The sequence below is a fragment of the Asterias amurensis genome, chromosome 18, assembly GCF_032118995.1.
Source record: "Asterias amurensis chromosome 18, ASM3211899v1".
Classification (NCBI taxonomy): Eukaryota; Metazoa; Echinodermata; class Asteroidea; order Forcipulatida; family Asteriidae; genus Asterias; species Asterias amurensis.
The window spans coordinates 12,367,712-12,389,464 of NC_092665.1; the positions used below are offsets into that span (position 1 = coordinate 12,367,712).

The window sequence follows — 21,753 nt, forward strand, 5'->3', positions numbered from 1 at the left end:
CACTTATACATCGTAATGAATAAGGAAGGAAGACAATGCTAATGCATCCATGAAACGCTACATTTGATTGGCTGAACTAATGACGGCAAATCAGACACTATCGGTGATTGGACCAGTAAGGCAAGCTTAATCAGGCGAGCAGCTGAAGATCACTGTGCATGGAGAGCAAACAACTTTAAAGGGGTTGTGTAGCGAGCCCATTAAAGGTGATCAAATAATTTTTTATGTGTGGTCAATGCGAATTGAGTAATTCTTTAAAGACACTGGACACTATTGGTAATTGTCAAAGACCAGTGTTCTCACGTGGTGTATCTCAACATATGCATAAAATAACAAACCTGTGAGAATTTGAGCTCAATTGGTCGTCGAAGTTGCGAGATAATAATGAAAGAAAAAACACCCTTGTCACACGAAGTTGTGTGCGATTAGATGGTTGATTTCGAGACCTCAAATTCTAAATCTGAGGTCTCGAAATCAAATTCGTGGAAAATTGCTTCTTTCTCAAGAACTATGTCAATTCAGAGGGAGCCGTTTCTCACAATGTTTTATACCATCAACCTCTCCCCATTACTCGTTACCAAGTAAGGTTTTATGCCAATAACTATTTTGAGTAATTACCAATAGTATCCATCCCTTTAAAGAGTGGACAATAAAGACAAGAATGGTTTATTGTTAACATAAACGTTGTGGAATCATGTTTATTACCTCTATCAACAAGGCACTACAAATAATAGTAAGCATTGTAGGCATTGATGGACACTCATGTTAATTACTCAAAGCATAGACAGAACCCCGCCAACAGACCACCCTATGACACCGGTGTGGCAGGAGACTCTATCCCCCAAAGGGTGCCATGTTTACAAACTTCTTCTGATAGCACTCCCTTTCGAATTATCATCCTTCAGCCCTTGATACCACAGTTTCCCATAATAGAGGACAGAATCTCCGCGGGTAGATTTCCCTATTATGAATGACACCGGTGTGGTAGGAGATCCCCCCCCCCCAATAGACCTTATCGCAAATACCAATGCGCAAACACAGACTATTGAATGAGGTGCATTGTGGGATATATATGGATCAAATTTGGATACCAGCAAGACCACAATGCACCTAATTCCAAGCTTTACGCGCGCGCCCCGGTATTTGCAAAAAGGTCTATGGACCCCTGCATGTGTACAAGCTTCTTCTGACAGACAGCGCCCTCTTTTGAATGTTCCTCCTGCAGCAGCCTATGTTATAGTTTTCCATATGGGGGACAGAATCTCCGTGGACAGACTTCCCTATGACACCGGTGTGGCAGGAGATTCTGTGCCCCCCCCCCCCTTCCCCCAACCGGTGACCTGTGTGCGACCGGTGTATAAGCTTCTTTTGATAGCGCCCTCTTTTGAATTAATCTCCATCAGCCCTTGTTCGTTTTCCTTATGGGGGGGGACCATAATACTCGCGGACAAATTTCTCTGGGACACCGGCACATGAATGCCTGCCAACCAAAGCGTAATTATAAACTTGTTAAACCATTTTCAAAGATTACCCCCCCCCCCTTGTATCATTATTTTGTAGTGTGGTGCACCCCCCAAAAACCAAGTGGCTCCAACAGCGCCCTCAATAAAACATAACAACGTTATCAGAGGCATTTTTTTTATTTTATCCTGAACATCTGACGTCACACTTCGAGGCTCGTGAACAGCGCCATAGAGTGGCATCTAGCCTAGGTCATTCCTCATCCATAATCACCTTTCACCTACATTTATTTTCACACAAATGCACTGTACAATAATACACATGTAAGAAAAGTAAGCTTTCCAGGTCTGTGTTTTGATTGGTCCAATGTGATGTTTGTCAGCTACACCCACACATCACCTCTGACCAATCAAAACACATTTCAAGCTGGTGTTTAAATACCAGTACTGGTAAATACGTTGTACATACTAAAGTACCCAAACCCTTAAAAAAGAAAACCAGATAGCACAACAGCGGTTCCCTCTAACAACTGCCATCTTGCAAATATTTCACGTTTGATTCAGTAACACGTAAATAATAAAGAAAATCGCCTTGTTGTTCACGGTTGAATATCATATTTGAATATAATGTTCATTATCGGTACAGTTTCCCAATCTCTCCGTTAAACTTAAAATGTTACTTAATTAAAGGAACACGTTGCCTTGGATCGGTCGAGTTGGTCTTTGAAAAGCGTTCTGTAATCGTTTGTTATAAAATGCATATGGGTAGAAAGATGTTGTACAAGTTTAATACAATGATCTACACAATGCCTCGAAATTGAGTGGTTTTCTTTTTACCTCGTCGACTAACACGGTCGGCCATTTATGGGAGTCAAATTGTTGACTCCCATAATGGCCAACCGTGTTAGTTCGTGACATAAAAGGAAAACCGTGCAATTTTGAGTGATACTTGTGTGGATCATTATATTGTACTTTTAAAACATCTTTCTAACCATATGCATTTCATAACAAACAGGTTTCAAACGCGTTTTATAGACCAACTCGTCCGATCCAAGGCAACGTGTTCCTTTTAGTTTATTTTCTAAACAAAATACAACCGTTAAAGTGACTTACATAAAGTTACTTAAAGTCACTGTATGGGTTTGATTTGCTAGATTTAACCGTGCCTAGCCAATGTGTGTCGGTATATGTATAGCTCATTGATTTTTCCAATTTGGCAAATTTTTTTCCCCTTAATTATAAATTACCAAATTTCTCTCGCAAAAAATACTTGTTTTGCCTCGCAAAATATGTGAAGTTGAGTTTCCAATCATAAAACTGATACCCTATAAGGCAACAACATTTTTGATAATAATAATAATAATGAACAATTTGTATAAAGCACATACTAACAATGAAGTCTCATAAGAAAGAGTGAAAAAAACAGGATTGTTTAATACAAAAAATTCAGAAAATACAGTAAAACTACATGTGTAAGGATCCGCCAAGTGCGCCCTCATTGTTGAACTTCTAAAAAGTAAACTTCTGGGATTGTCACGTGACAATCACTCTCTTTTTTCCATCGCTCCGTCTTGAAAGAGCACATACTATTTTGGAGTGGTAATTCTTTCTATTTTTATAGGGAGCATGGCTCTGGCCATGCTCTAAAAAGCCATTTATCTGGGAGGGCTGCGTTTATTGAGCTATCTGTGAGTATTATTTTGTGTTTTGACCCTCTTTTATATTATGAATTACTGTGATTTTTTAGGGTCATGTTTGGATCGGATTATTTGTAAAACCATGTGTGTATTGCCAGGCAGCACCGTCACACGTGCGTCCGCTATTAGCCTCTGTGTGCTGACCTTTTTGTGAACTTTGTGCATTGTGTAATGTAGGCTACATGTATTGTATACTGTAGTGTTGTAATATTGGTGTTGTTTGCTATGGGTTACCATTACAGGAGAAGTTTGTTTGAAATATTTAGCTGTCATTGATTGCTTTTATTTATCATTGATTGTATTTTGGCGAATGCTCGTCCGTTATTTATTAGACGACTGGCTCTCCTTACCGTGTCGTTACACATGCATACAATGAAAAATACAAGTTAACTTGTCTTCAAGATACACTGTCTTAGATAGGAGCTTTCTTTATTATTATTATTGTACCTTGTAATGTGTGCATATTCTTTTCTATTGTAGCACAAGAAGGTGCACCTCAATGCTTCACATGCAAATATGGAAGGCCATTGTTTCTATCGTTAGGAAAGCTTATATGCTATTTACATGTACTTATAAATCATACACTCGTACATTATTTGTAATGTGTGCACATTCTGTTCTATTGTAGCACAAGAAGGTGCACCTCAATGCTTCACATGCAAATATGGAAGGCCATTGTTTCTATCATTAGGAAAACTTATATGTTATTTACATGTAGTTATAAATCATACACTCGTACATTATTTGTAATGTGTGCACATTCTGTTATTGTAACACAAGAAGGTACACCTCAATGCTTCACATGTAAATGTGGAAGGCTGTTGTTTTTATCATTAGGAAAGCTTACAAGCTATTTACATGTAGTTGACAATCCTTATACACTCTTTCATTATCTACACTCCAAATTAAATATTCGATGATTTTAAGGCAAATCACACAACATCGGTAAACAGTATTGTCCAAAGACCCATACTTCGTGTATCACAACTTATATATAAAATAACAAACCTGTGAAAATTTAGGCTCAATCGGTCATCGGAGTCGGGAGATAACAGGAAAACCCACCCTTGTTTCCGCACGTTTAGCCGTGTCATGACATGTGTTTAAAATAAATCCGTTTTAATTCTCGATATCGAGAGTATGATCATTGTTTTAATTGTCTAAAAAGTAAAGCATTTCATGGAATAATATTTCAAGAGAAGTCTTTCACCATTAGTTCTTTGTAAATCTGTGAACTTTTAATTTGTGTTATGTTCAGAAAGTGTCCAATGGCTTTAAAGTAAATGTGTCATACATTATAACACAGTTGCCCTTACCACTTTTAAGCACTACAAAGCCACATGCCGTTATTACAAATTGGACTGTCACGGACAGACTGGTTGATTCTGACAAAATGATTGGTATCATGTTGAATGATGTGAGTCTCAATAAAAAAAATTACTTTATACTGTACTACAAATGTATACGCAAATCGTGATTTATATTTTACGGTAAGAACTGCGCCCATCAAAACGGAGATTTATTACAAAGATTACGTTTTAGTATGATGAATACTCAACTGACAGTTATAAAAATTTACTTTATGCTGTGCTATACGCAAATCATGATTTGTTTTAATCATTACACCATAAGAACTGCGCCCACATCAATACGGAGATGTTTTACAAAAGATTACTTCTTGTAATTTTAATATGATCAGTAGGAAGGGGTCAGCATTGCAAAATAAACACGTCTACATGGCTTCAAACAGCTTTTAAGATGACTGGTTAGATAAACGATGATGAAATTTTAGGCGATGCACGGTATCAACTGGTGTGCGGTAACACCATGTGTGTATATCTTCTTGCCTGGTAGAGTTTGTTCTTAAGAGGAGAACAGAAGATAAACGTTGCTTACAAAGCAACTCAATGGAAATGTTTTCATTGCTTGTTTTCATTCTCTCAAAATGCAGCACTGCATGTTCCTCGTGCTATTATGAAAGAGCACGCAATGCCGCGACGAAGTACGTATACCTTGTCAAAACTGTACGTTGTTGTTTTATTATTGGTCAATTTAAGTAAGAGAGATCAACAGAGACAATGAATACAAATATCTGGTCCAAACAGTAAAAATGAACGACAACACTAAAGATGAAGTGTCAACTAGAGTTAAGGCAGGGAAGATCTTCTTTGGACAAAACCGAGGAATACTGGGCGATAAGAACATTCCTAATGCACTTATAAGAATAAAGTGGATGATCAGTGTGTGCTAACCAACAATAACAGTAAGGAGCAGCAAAACTGATAGAACAAAAACTCCGCCCAACACATGCAATGGAAAGTCATATGCTACATATCTCAATTGGAGACTTTGGGACGCTAGGTGGCAGCAGACTTACCAGGTAAATTTCCATTGTTTGCGTAGTTCTGAGCGTGCGCACATGACCAAGAACAATGGATTTTACCTGGTCAGTCTGCTGCCACCAAGCGTCCCAAAAGTCTCCCATTAGAGACAGGATTAAATGCACAGAAATACCAAAGAAGACTGGAGTATTGAGACATCAAAATTACAATAAAAAAGGCTAATTGGAGATGGGCTGGACCCTCTGCCCGAAGGTGACAACAGATTGACAAAAGAATAATGGATTGGTAACCAAGAACAGGGAAAATAAAAGCGGTAGAAGATGGAGAGATGACATCATGGTTTATGCATGAACAACATGGACCAGAACTGCAAGAAATATAAATGGTCGTTTACATGAGGAGGGCTACACACACACACACAGCCTCACTAATGATGATGATAATGTCATTGCGTAAAACCTTACAGCCAAATGGTGCTCATTGTGAATATCTTGTTCATTTAGCACTGCTAACCTTTAAAGAACGGATAAAGACAGGCCGACACTCCTCTGCGTTTACTTTACGCATATAATAGTCAGTAAATGAAGGCAAATCCGTGGTGAACGAACAAGCTGGCTGCCTTAATTTACCGCCATCCTATGAACAAAGATTGAGCCACAACAAAACGATGAAGGAGCTGTAAATGGGTAGGTCTTAAAAGTTGGGAACCGTGGATATCCATTTGCATAGCCAATGAGAACACCTTTAAGTCATCGTCCTGCAGACCACAACCATCTAGAAACAAGTACTTCAATGAAGGAACGGGAACTATCTGCTCCCCCTTAATACCATGCAGATTATTTGCATTGAGCCAAATCCTCTCAATACTACCTGCAGAAGCAGCGATGGAAAAAACTGGCCCAATATCATCACTCTGTATACCACACGAGAGTAGCCGAAGTTCCCTCAAGGAAGAAACAGGGGTTATCTGGTCCCCCTTAATACCATGGAGATCGTTATCCTGTAGAAAAAGTGTCGTTACACTACCTGCAGCAGCCACGATGGAGAAAACTGACCCAATATCATCACTTTGTATACTACACGCGCATAGATGCAATTCCTTCAAAGATGAAATAGGAATTATCTGGTCCCCCTTAATACCATGAAGATCGTTATCCTCTAGGCTTAGTCTCGTAACACTACCTGTAGCAGCCACAATGGAGAAAACTGACCCAATATCATCACTCCGTATACCACACGCGTAAAGATGCAATTCTTTCAAGAAAGAAATGGGAGTTATCTGGTCCCCCTTTATACCATGAAGATCGTAACCCTGTAGAGAAAGTGTCCTAACACTACCTGCAGCGGCCACGACTGAGAAAACTGCCTCAATATCATCACTCTGTAAACCACACGCGTTTAAAACCACAACTTTTAACGGAGAAACAGGAGTTATCTGGTCCCCCTTTATACCATGAAGATCGTTGTCCTGTAGAACAAGTGTTGTTACACTACCTGCAGCAGCCACGATGGAGAAAACTGACCCAATATCATCACTCTGTATACCACACGCACATAGATGGAATTGCTTCAAGGAAGAAACAGGAGTTATCTGGTCCCCCTTTATACCATGGATATTGTCATCCTTTAGAGTAAGTTCCGTTACACTACCTGCAGCGGCCACAATGGAGAAAACTGACCCAATATCATCACTCTGTATACCACACGCGTATATATGAAATACCTTCAAAGAAGAAACAGGAGTTATCTTGTCCCCCTTAATACCATGGAGATCGTTATCCTTTAGAAAAAGTGTTGTTACACTACCTGCAGCGGCCACAATGGAGAAAATGGGCCCAATATCATCACTCTGTATACCGCACGAGAGTAGATGCAATTCCTTCAAGGACGAAACAGGAGTTATCTGGTCCCCCTTAATACCATGGATATTGTTATCCTTTAGAACAAGTGTTGTTACACTACCTGCAGCGGCCACAATGGAGAAAACTGACCCAATATCATCACTCTGTATACCACACGATAACAGTTGCCATTCTTTCAAGGACGAAACAGGAGTTATCTGGTCCCCCTTAATACCATGGAGATCGTTATCCTTTAGAGCAAGTGTCGTTACACTACCTGCAGCAGCCACGATGGAGAAAACTGACCTAATATCATCACACTGTATACCACACGCGTCTAAAATCAATTCCTTCAAGGAAGAAACGGGAGTTATCTGGTCCCCCTTAATACCATGGAGATGGTTATCCCTTAGATCAAGTGTTGTTACACTACCTGCTGCAGCCACGATGGAGAAAACTGGCGCAATATCATCACTCTGTATACCACACGAGAGCAGATTCAGTTCCTTCAAGGAAGAAACGGGGGTTATCTGGTCCCCCTTAATACCATGGAGATCGTTGTCCTGTACAGCAAGTCTCCTAACACTACCTGCAGCGGCCACGATGGAGAAAACTGACCCAATATCATCACTCTGTATACCACACGCGTATAGATAGAATTCCATCAAGGAAGAAACAGGAGTTATCTGGACCCCCTTAATACCATGGATATTGTTATCCTTTAGAGTAAGTTTCGCTACACTACCTGCAGCGGCCACAATGGAGAAAACTGACCCAATATCATCACTCTGTATACCACACGCGTATATATGCAATTCCTTCAAGGAAGAAATAGGAGTTATCTGGTCCTCCTTAATACCATGGAGATCGTTATCCTTTAGAAAAAGTGTTGTCACACTTCCTGCAGCGGCCACAATGGAGAAAACTGACCCAATATCATCACTCTGTATACCACACGATAACAGTTGCCATTCTTTCAAGGAAGACACTGGATGTATCTGGTCCCCCTTAATACCATGGAGATCGTTATCCTTTAGAGCAAGTATATTAACACTACCTGCAGCAGCCACGATGGAGAACACTGACCCAATATCATCACTATGTATATCACACGAGTACAGATGCAATTCCTTCAAGGAAGAAACAGGAGTAATCTGATCCACTTTAATACCATGGAGATCATTGTCCTTTAGACTAAGTGTTGTTACACTACCTGCAGAAGCCACGATTGAGAAAACTGACCCAATATCATCACTATGTATACCATACGAATACAGATGCAATTCCTTCAAGGAAGAAATAGGAGTTATCTGATCCCCCTTAATTCCATGGAGATCGTTTCCCCTTAGAGCGAGTGCTGTTACACTACCTGCAGCAGCCACGATGGAGAAAACTGGCCCAATATCATCACTCTGTATACCACACGAGAGCAGATGCATTTCATCCAAGGAAGAAACAGGAGTTATTTGGTCCCCCTTAATACCATGGAGATCGTTGTCCTGTAAAGCAAGTATCCTTACACTACCTGCAGCGGCCACGATGGAAAAAACTGACCCAATATCTTCACTATGTATACTACACGCGGATAGAATCACAACTTTCAAGGAAGAAACAGGAGTTATCTTGTCCCCCTTAATACCATGGAGATCATTGTCCTTTAGAGCAAGTCTGGTTACACTACCTGCAGCAGCCACGATGGAGAAAACTGACCCAATATCATCACTCTGTATACCACACGCAGACAGTTCCAATTCCTTCAAGGAAGAAACTGGAGTTATCTGGTCACCCTGAATACCATGGAGATCGTTATCCTTTAGGGCAAGTTTCGTCACACTACCTGCAGCAGCCACGATGGAGAAAACTGACCCAATATCATCACTCTTTATACCACAAGCGTCTAGATGCAATTCCTTCAAGGAAGAAACTGGAGTTATCTGGTCTCTCTTAACACCACGGAGATCGTTTCCCACAATATATAGTTTCCTTACACTACCTGCAGCGGCCACGATTGAGAAAAGTGGCCCGATATCATCCTTCGTTAGCTTACATCCATCTAGAAACAACAACACCAGAGAAGGAACACGTGGTATCTGGTCTGATTTCAAACCGTGCAAATTGCTTCCCAGCAAATACAATGCCTGCAATTTGGTAGCTGATTGGAATAACTGGAAAAGTTGAGGGACAGAAGCACAGCTTAACTGACAATCCCTTAATATTAGTCTTGTTACAAATTTAGAATTGTTTTTGAGTTCATTTATCTTGTCGTTCATATTGACTCCAGCTACCTCTAATGATAAATCACACTTTGTTCTAGCCATTATTTGTTCCAGGAGATCTAAATCGGTTGTTTCCTGACACGTTATCGAAATATCTAAAACATAATGAAGACTTGATCGTTCTGGTAGGTTTTGAATGAAATAATGTGCAGCCAAAAGGTCTTCTCCTTTCAGCCCATATGGGAATCTTACCCACTCATCTTGTGCGAGGTTTTTTACAGTCGAACCTAGCTTGGCTTCAAACAAAACCAACATCATTATCCTATGTAAATACACATACCTCTCACATTCAACAGGAGTGTTTTTATTGTAAACTGAGAGGTGCTTTCTGATCAGCTCTATCACACATTCTGCAGCTTTCTTGCTTCTCCCGCTGCAGAAACGAATTAAATATTCATTTCTTTCTACTTCTAACAATTTCAACATGTACTCGTAAAACCTATCAGAATTCGATTCTGCCAAACCAGACAGGTAAACGGAACAACAAAACTGCATGAATATCATGTGGTGGAATTGGACTTGTTGAACCATTTCTATACCGTGCATGAACTGCACTCGAGTCAGCAAGCCGACTTCACATCCAAAAGTAACAAGGTCATCTGAATTAAACTCTGAAACCGCGAAGGAATTTTGTGCATGGCCTTTTAACATCGAACGTTCAAGTGCAACCTGCCCGAGTTTGACGATCAGTCCATTAAACCTCTCTTCAGTTATTTTCTTGGAGGGACTGGATGTGCGATCTTTGCTCTTCTTTTGATAGTAGAATACCCCGATTGCGAGATGAAGCAGTTCTGTAATCCTGCCAGGTAGTCGACTTTTGACCTGTGTTAATGATGAACACATCAGCCAAAGAAACAGAGGAATCTCCCCTATACTTCGGAGTGTTTCCGACTTATTTATTTCAGAAAGAACATGATCATGGTGTTGGGAATCATAGTTAATGAAGTATTTACGAACATATTCTTGCTTATTTTTGTCATCAAACCCAACTATGTTTACTCTTGTGAAATTTGGATTGCACTTCAGTAACTTAAGAGCTGTAGATTGACGACTTGTTACAATTGTCTTACATCGTTTAAGCAACTTGAATAAGAGGACGTTGCTAACACTGAAGTCTTCATTTGCCCTTTGTAGTCTCTCGAATGAGATTTCATCTGCTCCATCAAGAAGAATTAGCACATTCTCTTGGTGTTGTGTTACGTATTTTTCAAGATTTTTTTTTCCAAACTCGTTTTGAGACAATATTTGAAAAAATACTTCATCCGTTATGATGAAATTGACCTCCATTTTGTTTAGTTCCAACAAAAAGACGAGCTTATACTTTGACAGAGGTGACTCTTTTTTTTGGTGGGTCGAGTCAGTATCAGTCTGTAAAACAGCCCAGTCATATGCTATCTTTTTTAGAAGCGTTGATTTACCATACCCACTTTCAGCGGTGATTAAGATTCTGTTCTTATCCAAGCTTAGGATGTCTTCGTATGACTTGAGAGGAATTGTCTTAAAAGTCGTTTGTGTTTTATCGATCTCGTGTTCGCCTTTAGCGTCAATGTGTATTGTGTGATCTGTTTTATGTTTTTCTTGACTGAAACATGACTTCAATATGGTTGGCTGATTGGGTTGGTTTGTTTCTTGCAAAAGTTCTAAACTTACATAAAGTTGATCCATATCAACAGCCATATCCTTATGTGCAGGGTGTGTGTTCACTTTCAGCGTCTCCTTGTAATGACTCACCAAAGTCTCAACCCACGCTTTGGAGGGCAGCTCCATCTCACCTGTGAACAATATTAAGCAAGTCTAGGTTAAATAAACAACAAAATATTAGTGTGGAACTTGAACCTGTATACGACCTCCGACAATCTCTCAAGTCCTCAATCTAGATCTTAAATGCTAGTGGTCTCAATATTTTGTTACCATCTGAGTTCAGGGTGCTAGTCAGAAAGCCATAGGCCTGCAGCCTTAAGTGCCGCGAAGCCAGGGAATTTACAATACAACCTATGAACCGCCAGAAAAGGGATCACCTTAAGGGGATCGGACTTTTTATGTAAACTTTTAACAGCTAGCTGAGCGGAATGTTTTTAACGGAAATGGTATTTTAACTTGTTTATAATGCACTTGTTCACCATTTTAAGTAAGTAATGTTGTATATGTGTACACTTCTGAATTTTTCGTAATATTGTCAGGCCCCAACCTAAAGGTTTTGAAAAACTAAAAGCACTTCTGCCGTTGACGGCGCACGTCAAAGGACAATGTCGCTGACGTCATTTGTGTGAGTTTGCTTTGTTATACATCCACGCTGCAACAAAGCGGATTTACAAATTGGAGCTCCCAACTATGACGTTTTGAGAGTGATTACGTACGGAGCTTTTTGCAAATGTCTCAGAAAATCGCTGGATAAGGGTATTCGATTTTTTTTTTTTTTTTTACACAATTAAAATCTATTTATAATCATATGAATCGATTTCCCTATTCATTGAAACTATTTTAAATGAAATTCAGCAAAATTAATGACTTGACATTTTCATTCCAGCAGGTCTTTAAACCAAAAGGAAAACTGATATTTTTTAAGTTTTTAAAATAAGGCATACCTAATAGTTTGACAATGTCAGTACGGCTGATTTTTTTAAGCGCCTCTTTCAATCCATCTTCAGCCGCCTCTGGGTCATGTCTGCACCAATCCAGAAGCATCCGGAAGACTTGTTGATTGATTTCATTTGGATAATCGAGTTGGTATCTTTCAATCTTTGCAACTGTAATACCTAGACAAGTTGCGAGTTGGTTCCAATCTTTTCCAATATGCTCAGCAAGGTCTCCTAACTTCTTCTCACTAATACCTGATGTATCGGTTAATGACTGATGTTCCTTTGGCTGCCTGCAGTGAACTTCGTCTATCTTACTTGCTCCTTGGGATGTGCTTGCATAACCTTAACGGAGAAAAGCAAACAGTAATTGTGTTTTAATTGATCATATCAATCAAATAATATATCTGGTCTCCATTTTATCGATAAAGTTTTGCTTAATTAATTCGAATTGAAGGAAAGATGTCGCTGACAATTTTCACTAGTAAAGTTAAGCCAAGGGGCAACGACACTATGTTCCCTGGAGACAAACAGGAGCAACACAAGGTGTCACTTTACTAACCTGGTAACTGTTGAACAATGTCAGCACGGCGGAGTTTGAGAAGCGTCTCGATCAACCCTTCTTCAGCCTCCTTTTGGCTTGTTTGTTTCCAGACCCAATTACGCAGCATTTGATAGATCTGCTCTCTGACGTCATTTGGATGGTCAATTGGATATGTGTCAACCTGTGCAATTTTAATGCCTAAAGAAGTGCCGAGTTGCTTCCAATCTTTTCCCATATTCTCAGCTACGACTCCTAACATCTCATTAATGCCTGATGCATCGGATATTGACTGATGTTCCGGTGACTGGCTCTTGCTACCTGCTCTTGGGGATGTGGGTATATAACCTATATAAGAAGAATGACAACCACACAAAGGGTTTTATCGTAAAATAAAATAAAATAAAAACAAAAAACATGCCTGCCGCAATGTGTTACTTGTTTCAACGTGTTGCTGGATGACATAATTCATGAGTGGAAGGTTTACCTGAGGTTTGTGGCATATCAGTCCTGTCTGCCTCAGGGACTCGTAGTTTCTTCTCATCAACTCCTGATGAATCCGGTGACTTCTCTTTGTTACCTGCTCTTTGGAATGTGGGTTCGTAACCTACGAAGAAGGTGTGACAACACACAAAGGGTTTTATTGTAAAATCTTACTAACAAAATAACATGCCTCTAACAAAACAACCTGCCTGCCGTGATGTTTTACTTGTTTCAACGTATTGATGACATAATTCATGATTGGAAGGTTTACCTGAGGTTTGTGGCAAATCAGTCGCTGCTCCAGGAACTCGTAGTTTCTTCTCATCAACTCCTGATGCGTCCGGCGACTTCCCTTTGTTACCTGCTCCTTGGGATGTTGGGGAATAACCTACCAGAATGACAACCAAAGGTATCTTCAAATAATAAAATACTGCAGCTGCAATTTATTTTGGTACAAAGTATTGCTGGCATAATTCATAATATTATTATTTATAATATCTTTCTTGTAAGATTAACCTGTAAATATTATTGTAAAATCAGTCCTGTCTGTAGCGTAAAAACACCGGACACTATTGGTAATTGTAAAAGATTAGTCTTCTCACTTGGTGTATCTCAACATATGCATAACATAACAAGCATGTGAAAAAAACATCCTTGTCACATAAAGTTGTGTGCTTTCAGATGCTTGATTTCGAGGCCTAAAAATCTAATTCCGAGGTCTCGAAATCAAATTCGTGGAAAATTACTTCTTTCTCGGAAACTACGACGGTCACTCCAGAAGGAGCCGTTTCTCACACCGTTTATACTATCAACCTCTCCTCATTACTCGTTACCAAGAAAGGTTTCCTGCTAATAATTCTTTTGAGTAATTACCAATAGTGTCCACTGCCTTAAATGATGGACTTTGTTTTTGTAAGAATGTTATGTCAGCCACTATCTGCTCACTGTGATACGACAAGTCAAAACAACTGATGATATTGATATTAAATAAAATGAAAAACTGTGTTCAAGATTTAAACCTCTTGTTCTCATGTTATATTTACACAATACCAATGCAGATAAGGGTCAATTAAAGCAGCGCCCAGTTCGTGCCTAATAAATACACCACTTCAAGATCGTCTTACCATTAGGCCTAACTTCCCCCTATCAGTCTGTCCCTCATTTGTTATCGTGATATTCATATTGGTAATAAAAGAAAGAAAACAAACCAAAACCAAACGCAAATCCCATGATGCGCTGACTGCTTTTGTCATCAATAGTATTCAAGTAAGAAAACATAGTATGTCGCATGCACGGATTCCTTTTTCTATACAGAGAGACGATTATAATGATTCCTTATTATTACAAAATCAAACCATTTTCTAACCTGGGATCCTTGCAGCCAAATCTCGACGACCTATTTGAGCCAAAGCACTTCTCAACCATTCCCCCGCTTCTCCGTCATCAGCTTGCTGCTCACTCAACCAAGAAACTAACATCTGGTAAGCCTGTTCTTCTGGGTTGCTCTCAGCGAAGCGTTCAAACTTGCCAATCTCTGCTGGTCCGAACTTAAGCTTGACTGCGAGTTGGCGCCAGTCCTTGCAGAGGTTTACCGCTAAAGTCCGAAGCAGTGTCTTGTCTACTGCTTTAGGCCAAAACATTTTAGAGAATGAAACACTAATGAACAATCTTATATGTAATATTAATGTCTGTCTCAAATACTGTTACATGTAAGAATGCAAGAATGTTAGATTTTTGTAAAAACAAAATAAATAAATAGGGATTGGAATTCCTATAAAAGTAAAGATTCCTTTTCCATCTTTAACGTTGGTTCTAGAATGTTATCTGCACACTCGCAAAATTCCTAGCGCAAAATGAACGCGCCCGCCGTTCGGGTAAGTTTTAGCTACACTATTTTTTACCGGAAATTGTCTCCATTAGCTCAAGAGTAAGAACTTTTATTTATAATAGCTTACAAAATGACACAATAACCAAACATATTGATCATAACACCACCAAACTCATCCAATTCTCATAGCCATTTTGCATCATTGTTTCATGCAAAAGACAACAAATAATATTATGAAAAATCCAATGCAGCGTGAACAAAACAATGTCACTGAGTTTAAGATTTCGTTAGAATAATTAATGTTCCTCAGTTTCATTTTATTGATGATCAACTAATAAAAAGGGCCGAATTTCATTTGACTGTGTGGAGAAAAACAACACACGGACTGACACGTCATGAAAATGCACTTTACTCACGTGTTGGGGCGCCACCAAGCAAACCTTCTGCTAGTGTTAGATCAATGTTTGTCTCCGGTTTAATGCCAAGATCAAGAAGAGTCAAAGCGTCACACAACTGGGAAAATAAAGGGGGGAAAGAATTTTTTTTACACTTATAAGAACGATAATCCTTGAGTTCTCGTAGTCTTGCCTAGATTATTAACCGTTGTTTTCAGAACGGGGTTTCATCTTTGGTCTATATCTTCGCAAAACAATTATTAACTGTCTTTTTAATATTGTTTCAAGATATAATACGAGCCGTCGTTTTAACCGTCCAGTATTTGTTCTCCTATCTTAGTAACCTTTGTAAAAATAACTCTTGGTCCCATCTTGTCCCTTCCCCGAAGTGAGATTAAACAAACCACTTTGATTTATTTCGAAAAATGTAAAAAAGCAAAGGTGAACGGTTTATCAATCAAAATTTGTATTACGTAGACCATACCTTGAACCTTTTATTGTTTGTGTACAGATTTTGCAATGCGGGACGAATGGCCAACTTCCTGTGAATGGTGTCTTTCAGGTCGGAGACGGTTGTTTTATGATCGAGTCGTAGACAGAGGGTTTTGGGGTTGATGGGCGTCTTGATAAAGATCTGTATCATGTGATGAGTGTCTTTGCTTTTATGGGATGAGGCTTCGTCTCTGTAGAGATCAGAAATTGAAAATTGTACGGGTACGGTTTACCTCAAATACTCAATAAATAGTAGAAAATTAATTTGTTCGTAATAACAATGAAACTTAAATAATAGGTTTTAGACATAACATTTCGAATAGAAATTGAGCAGAAAAGCATTAATATTTATTTACGGACCTTCTTTTATTTTAACAAAAAGTCTTTTTGTCTCACTGACATAAGTTATTGCATAAAAAACAATCATCGCATCAAGCTCTTTAAAAATGAGCCTAATTTGGCTCTGGTGGCAAAAGTTTGGAACTCCTTGAAAACTCCAAAGTGGGCCATTCTTTTACAGCCTTTCTTCTAGATGCTCTGTTTGAGTGAATGCACTATACAGTACCTGTTTGTTTGTGCTCCGCATTGTTCTTTGCCCAATGATGAATCTGACGTGTTCGTCTTGGTGTCTTGATGCTGTCCCGATGGATTTGTTCTCTCTGCTAATGCAGACTTAAAAGCCGCCTGTCTACTCTTCTTGATTTTGTTTTTCCTCTCTACTGGTTTTGAGCGGGAATGATCATAGACGACCCTTAACCTCTTCCGGTCTTCATACCACTGTTTTAGAGATGGCTGAGACATGTTGGTGGCGCTTCGGAATGTAATCACTGAAGAGAGATATGCTCAATGTTCTGAAAATGGAATTGAGCCACAATTCATCATCAGTTTGTATGAACTTTCATTAAAGGCAGTTGGACACTATTGGTAATTACTCAAAATATATACTAGCATAAAACCTTTCTTGGTAACTAGTAATGGGGAGAGGTTGATAGTATAAAACATTGTGAGAAACGGCTCCCTCTGAAGTCATGTAGTTTTCGAGAAAGAAGTAATTTTCCACGAATTTGATTTTGAGACTTCAGATTTAGAATTTGAGGTCTCGAAATCAAGCATCTGAAAGCACACAACTTCGTGTGACAAGGCTGTTTTTTTTTCTTTCGTTATTATCTCGCAACTTCGACGACCGATTGAGCTCAACCTATCACAGGTTTGTTATTTTATGCATAAGTATGTTGAGATACACCAACTGTCAAGGCTAGTCTTGGACAATTACCAATAGTGTCCAGTGTCTTTAAAAGAATTCCGTTGCAGACAAACGATGCGCAGCCGACCGTACAGCGCTAAAAATTGTAAACCTTGCATTCTGAGCCCCTGTATGTTTTATTGAGCAAAAATTTACGACAGTTTTGTAAGTATTTTGTTTTTGTGGAAGAAAAAGCGTCAGTGATGCCCCAGGGCTCACGGAAGGACCCCGGGAAGTTTTCGTGGGTTAAGGACGGCCTCCTTTGTTGCATTCCCAGCTCATATTCCCAGACGTTAATCATTTGATTGTATGTGAAAGTTGTTTACCTAACAAGTCTGAAAGAAAATGTGTTTTTGTGAACTTCAGAGTTATTGCCAAGGCCGATCCCAGGTACAATGGAGGAGGCTGGTACGCTGAACCAAAAATATGATTAACATGAAAATGACCAAAATTACATTCCAAACGTGTTATTATTTGGGTACACATTGATGGATAGAATGAAAAGGTGGATTTATGATTTTGCTATTTCATGTAGGCCTATGCCATTTTCTTTTGGCGTTCTAAACTTAAAACTGCTAAATATTTTCCCTTACTGTAATCTCTTAAAATAAACAAACAACACAGTAGCCTAAGTTTATTTTGTTATATTTATATTGGCGACCAGTTTGGCCTGCGCTGTGTGTCGATTTCGACGAGTGTTTTTAAGTCTGGGGAATTATTTATCACCGAGTGAGAGGATCTTCCTTTAAAGGCAGTGGACACTATTGGTAGTTACTCAAAATAATTATTAGCATAAAACCTTACTTGGTAAAGAGTAATTGGGAGAGGTTGATAGTATAAAACAGAAACGGCTCACTCAGAAGTAACGTAGTTTCCGAGAAAGAAGTTATTTTTAAAGAACTTGATTTTGAGAACTCAGAATTAGAATTTGAGGTCTCGAAATCAAGCATCTGAAAGCACACAACTTCGTGTGACAAGGGTTTTCTTTCTTTCATTTTTATCTCGCAACTTCGATGACCGATTGAGCTTAAATTTTCACAGGTTTGTTATTTTGTGCATATGTTGAGATGCAGTAAGTGAGAGGACTGGTCTTTGACAATTACCAAAATAGTGTCCAGTGTCTTTAAGTTTCAGTCGACAAACTCATGCTATTGTTTTGTTAGCAGACAAACAACCATGAAAACACCAAAAAGGTACGTTGAACGCGTGTCAATGCTGTTTATTGCTGTAACATCCAGTTCCACTTTTCAGTGACGTCACCGTGTCGAGTCAAATACCCTTCCGTCAAATGATGTTTACCTTTGGTTGTAGGAACCATTCGATTGGCATAAATCTAAATAAATCTAGATGTAGAATGTAAACTAAAATTAACCTGTGAAATGTCATGATCGCGTTTTTGAGATTACCACCAAAACTCCAGAGCGTGACCAGGAAGGATCACTCCTATAAGAACACAATCAATAGGAAGCGTTAACGACACTGGACACTATTGGTAATTGTCAAAGACCAGTCTTCTCTTGTTGTGTCTCAACATATGCATACAAAAACAAACCTGTGGAAGTTTGAGCTCAACTGGTCGTCGAAGTTGCGAGATGACAATGAAATAAAAAACACCCTTGCCCATCACACGAAGTTGTGTGCTTTTAGATTCTAAATCTGAGGTCTCGAAATTAAATTCGTGGAGAATTACTTCTTTCTCGAAAACTACTTCACTTCAGACGGAGCCGTTTCTCACAACGTTTTACACTATCAACCTCTCCCATTACTCGTTACCAAGTAAGGTTTTTTGCTAAGAATTATTTTGAGTAACTACCATTAGTGTCCACTGCCTTTAAGCGCTTTTTTAATTTAAGTATTGTTGTTTTTTATATAAAAAGAGAAATCTTGTTTCATAACCGCAGTACTGCAAAGTTAAATGTTTCTCAAAACGTATCATACCGTCCAAAGCGGCTGTATTTCCTAACATTAATGTTCAGAGGAAATGTACACAGACCCTGACACGTCACTATTACTGGCATTAAGCCAAACCATTCTTTATCCTACTGCAACCATTAATTTGTAAAACTTAGCAGTAAACAAGTTCAAAGACAAGCAGCCATGCGGAAACAGTCTGTAAAGGCAACTCTGAGCTTAAACCGATCAAGTTTGCAAATTCAGTATACCTACACGTTGTAGTTTGAAACCTCAAGACAGAGGAGTCCTAATTTTGTTATTTAACTTGCCATGTTGACAAGTTGTATCTTCAAAGGCAAATATATTTTTCCATAACCACGTCAGTACTTCATGGTGAAATGTTTGTTAAAAAGCATCATACTATCCAAAGCGGCTGTATTTCCGAACACGTAAGGTTTTTTTTGCCATTTATGTTTAATGGAAACTCACACAGACCCTGGCACGTCACTATAACTGGCATTAAGCCAAACCTTCCTTTATCCTACTGCAACCATTAATTTGTAAAACTTAGCAGTAAACAAGTTCAAAGAAAAGCAGCCATGCGGAAACAGTCTGTAAAGGCAACTCTGAGCTTGAACCGAGTCTGCAAATTCAGAAGGACCTTGCATGTCACATTGTAGTTTAAACCCAATAAGATGATGTTACCTCAAAAGGCCCGACAGTATAAATTCAACTCCCCATGTTGCCAAGTTCAAATGCGGCTTCAGAAGGCCTCTTTAGTATTTTAAAAAGGGAGGAGCGAAAAGTGTTTTGTTTTTTTTTCTTCAAAAAAATCTTCCAAACTTCAAATCTCTCTGAAGAGACAAACAGCACAGTCAGTTTATTATAGTTTCGTTATTTACACACTTAAAAAAAAAAGGTGGGTACTGAAAGTGGTGGGCACGGTTGTTCTCCTTCTGAGACAATTATAGTAATAATAATGCACAATTTGTGAATATTGTACTGATTGTTATGAGTAGGCAATGTTTTGTTTACCAGTTGGTGAGTGTTAACGAAACTGGACACTACTAGAAATGGTCAAAGACCAATCTTCTCACCTGTGAAAATTTGAGCTCAATTGGTCGTCGAAGTTGCAAGAAAATAATGAAAGAAAAAAACACCCTTGTCACGCGAAGTTGTGTGCTTTCAGATGCTTGATTTCGATACCTCAATATCTAATTCTGAGGTCTCGAAATCAAATACGTGGAAAATTATTTATTTCTCGAAAACTGCGTTACTTCAGAGGGAGCCGTTTCTCACAATGTTTTATACTATCATCAGCTCTCCATTGCTCGTTACCATGTGAGTTTTTATGCTAAAAATTATTTTGAGTAATAACCAATAGTGTACACTGCCTTTAAAGAGATTCTATGTTCAATTCATGGGTCCAAAATAAATCGGTCTCAGTCGTGGGGTGATTATAAATTACCCTCTGTCATTTGGAACACTGAGACTCGGTTTTTTACTCACCATCCCAACTACAAGTTAATCGTAACCAAAACACACGATAAAGCTTTAGTTTGGTGCATAGTTAAAGGTTATACGCGGACCAAATAGATTTAGACGACTTGTGTATGTTGTCATTACATTAACGAGACAATTATGTTTTCTACTTTAAATGGCAAACATTTTGTGAAATCATGTTTTTTCCCTCCTTTTTATTTTTTTATCTTGTAATTTTTTATCCATTTGGATAACTTTCCGTATGGCGCCACCACTTTTTCACTCATTTTTACAAAAAGGGATATCTCATTGAGGTAAATAAGATACTATATTATTTCATATCGAATGAAAAAGTGGTGGCGCCATTCGGAAACTTTTCCATACATTTTATTAAATTAATTTGTTTGTGTGTAGGCCTACATGTAGTTATTTTCACTGCGATACCCTAACAAAATGTGAACATTATTTGAATGAACATTTATTTTTGGTTTGTGTTACGGATGATCATGAGAAGGTTACTTACTTGTATTGACTCAAAACTGCCGCTGAAATCGAATGAAGTCGGCCATACAGACGACGCCAACACCACCATGTAAAGCAAACTGGTAGACCTACACGTAGCCCTATATAGGACTCTTCCTCTGTCCACAGATACAATACGGAAGTAGTAGAATACGAAAGTAAAAGGCCGCCTGGGCTCTGCCTACATGTAGCCCATAGGTTGGAGCCTACAGTAGCTAACTTTGAACATCATAAGGCCCTTCTTCGCTCTCAAATCATTCTTGGAAATGCTGCATTAAACGTTAACCGAGAACTGCTCATCTCCGCGGGAATGTCGTTTAGTCGGTACCTCTCTTTTTCTTCCACTCTCTCTCTTATGCCAATGTGTTGTCCACAACTAACTTTGTATGCCCTGACGAGCGGGGGCTTATTATTAACATATTGGGTGTGCCTAAACCACAACGATATGCGCATGCGCACCACTCACAGAAGACTTTTGGGTTCGTTACAATAAGGAAAAAAGACGCAGGTTGACCATATTTAACACCACAATTATGTTTATCGTCAATTGCCGGCATTCCAGTACATGGAACTCGTTTACTGACTAATCATGAACTATACGTCTCTAAAACGCATTGATATACGGTTATTATTCATTATATAAAATGCGCTAAAGAACTTGTTTTCATATTATTTATTTGTT

The 21,753-nt window shown here is 38.8% G+C and overlaps 1 protein-coding gene across 3 annotated transcripts; it reads right to left on the reverse strand.

Annotated features, from left to right (window-relative positions):
* Nucleotides 1–2,462: 2,462 nt before the first annotated feature.
* Nucleotides 2,463–21,404, reverse strand: LOC139951069 (uncharacterized). Of its 3 annotated transcripts, XM_071949890.1 has the most exons (11): nt 21,073–21,404; nt 16,497–16,782; nt 15,924–16,122; nt 15,461–15,557; nt 14,583–14,840; nt 13,488–13,604; nt 13,221–13,340; nt 12,755–13,081; nt 12,202–12,537; nt 11,267–11,388; nt 2,463–10,438 (listed from the first exon to the last, which is right to left on the reverse strand). In XM_071949890.1, the coding sequence occupies exons 2-11, from the start codon at nt 16,730–16,732 to the stop codon at nt 6,125–6,127; spliced, it is 6,126 nt and encodes a 2,041-aa protein (XP_071805991.1). In that variant the 5' UTR covers nt 16,733–16,782; nt 21,073–21,404; the 3' UTR covers nt 2,463–6,124. The 3 variants fall into 3 exon arrangements, with proteins under 3 accessions (XP_071805991.1, XP_071805990.1, XP_071805989.1); XM_071949889.1 differs by having other exon boundaries at nt 2,463–11,388; nt 14,583–14,837; XM_071949888.1 differs by having other exon boundaries at nt 2,463–11,388.
* Between the last annotated feature and the right edge of the window lie 349 nt (nt 21,405–21,753).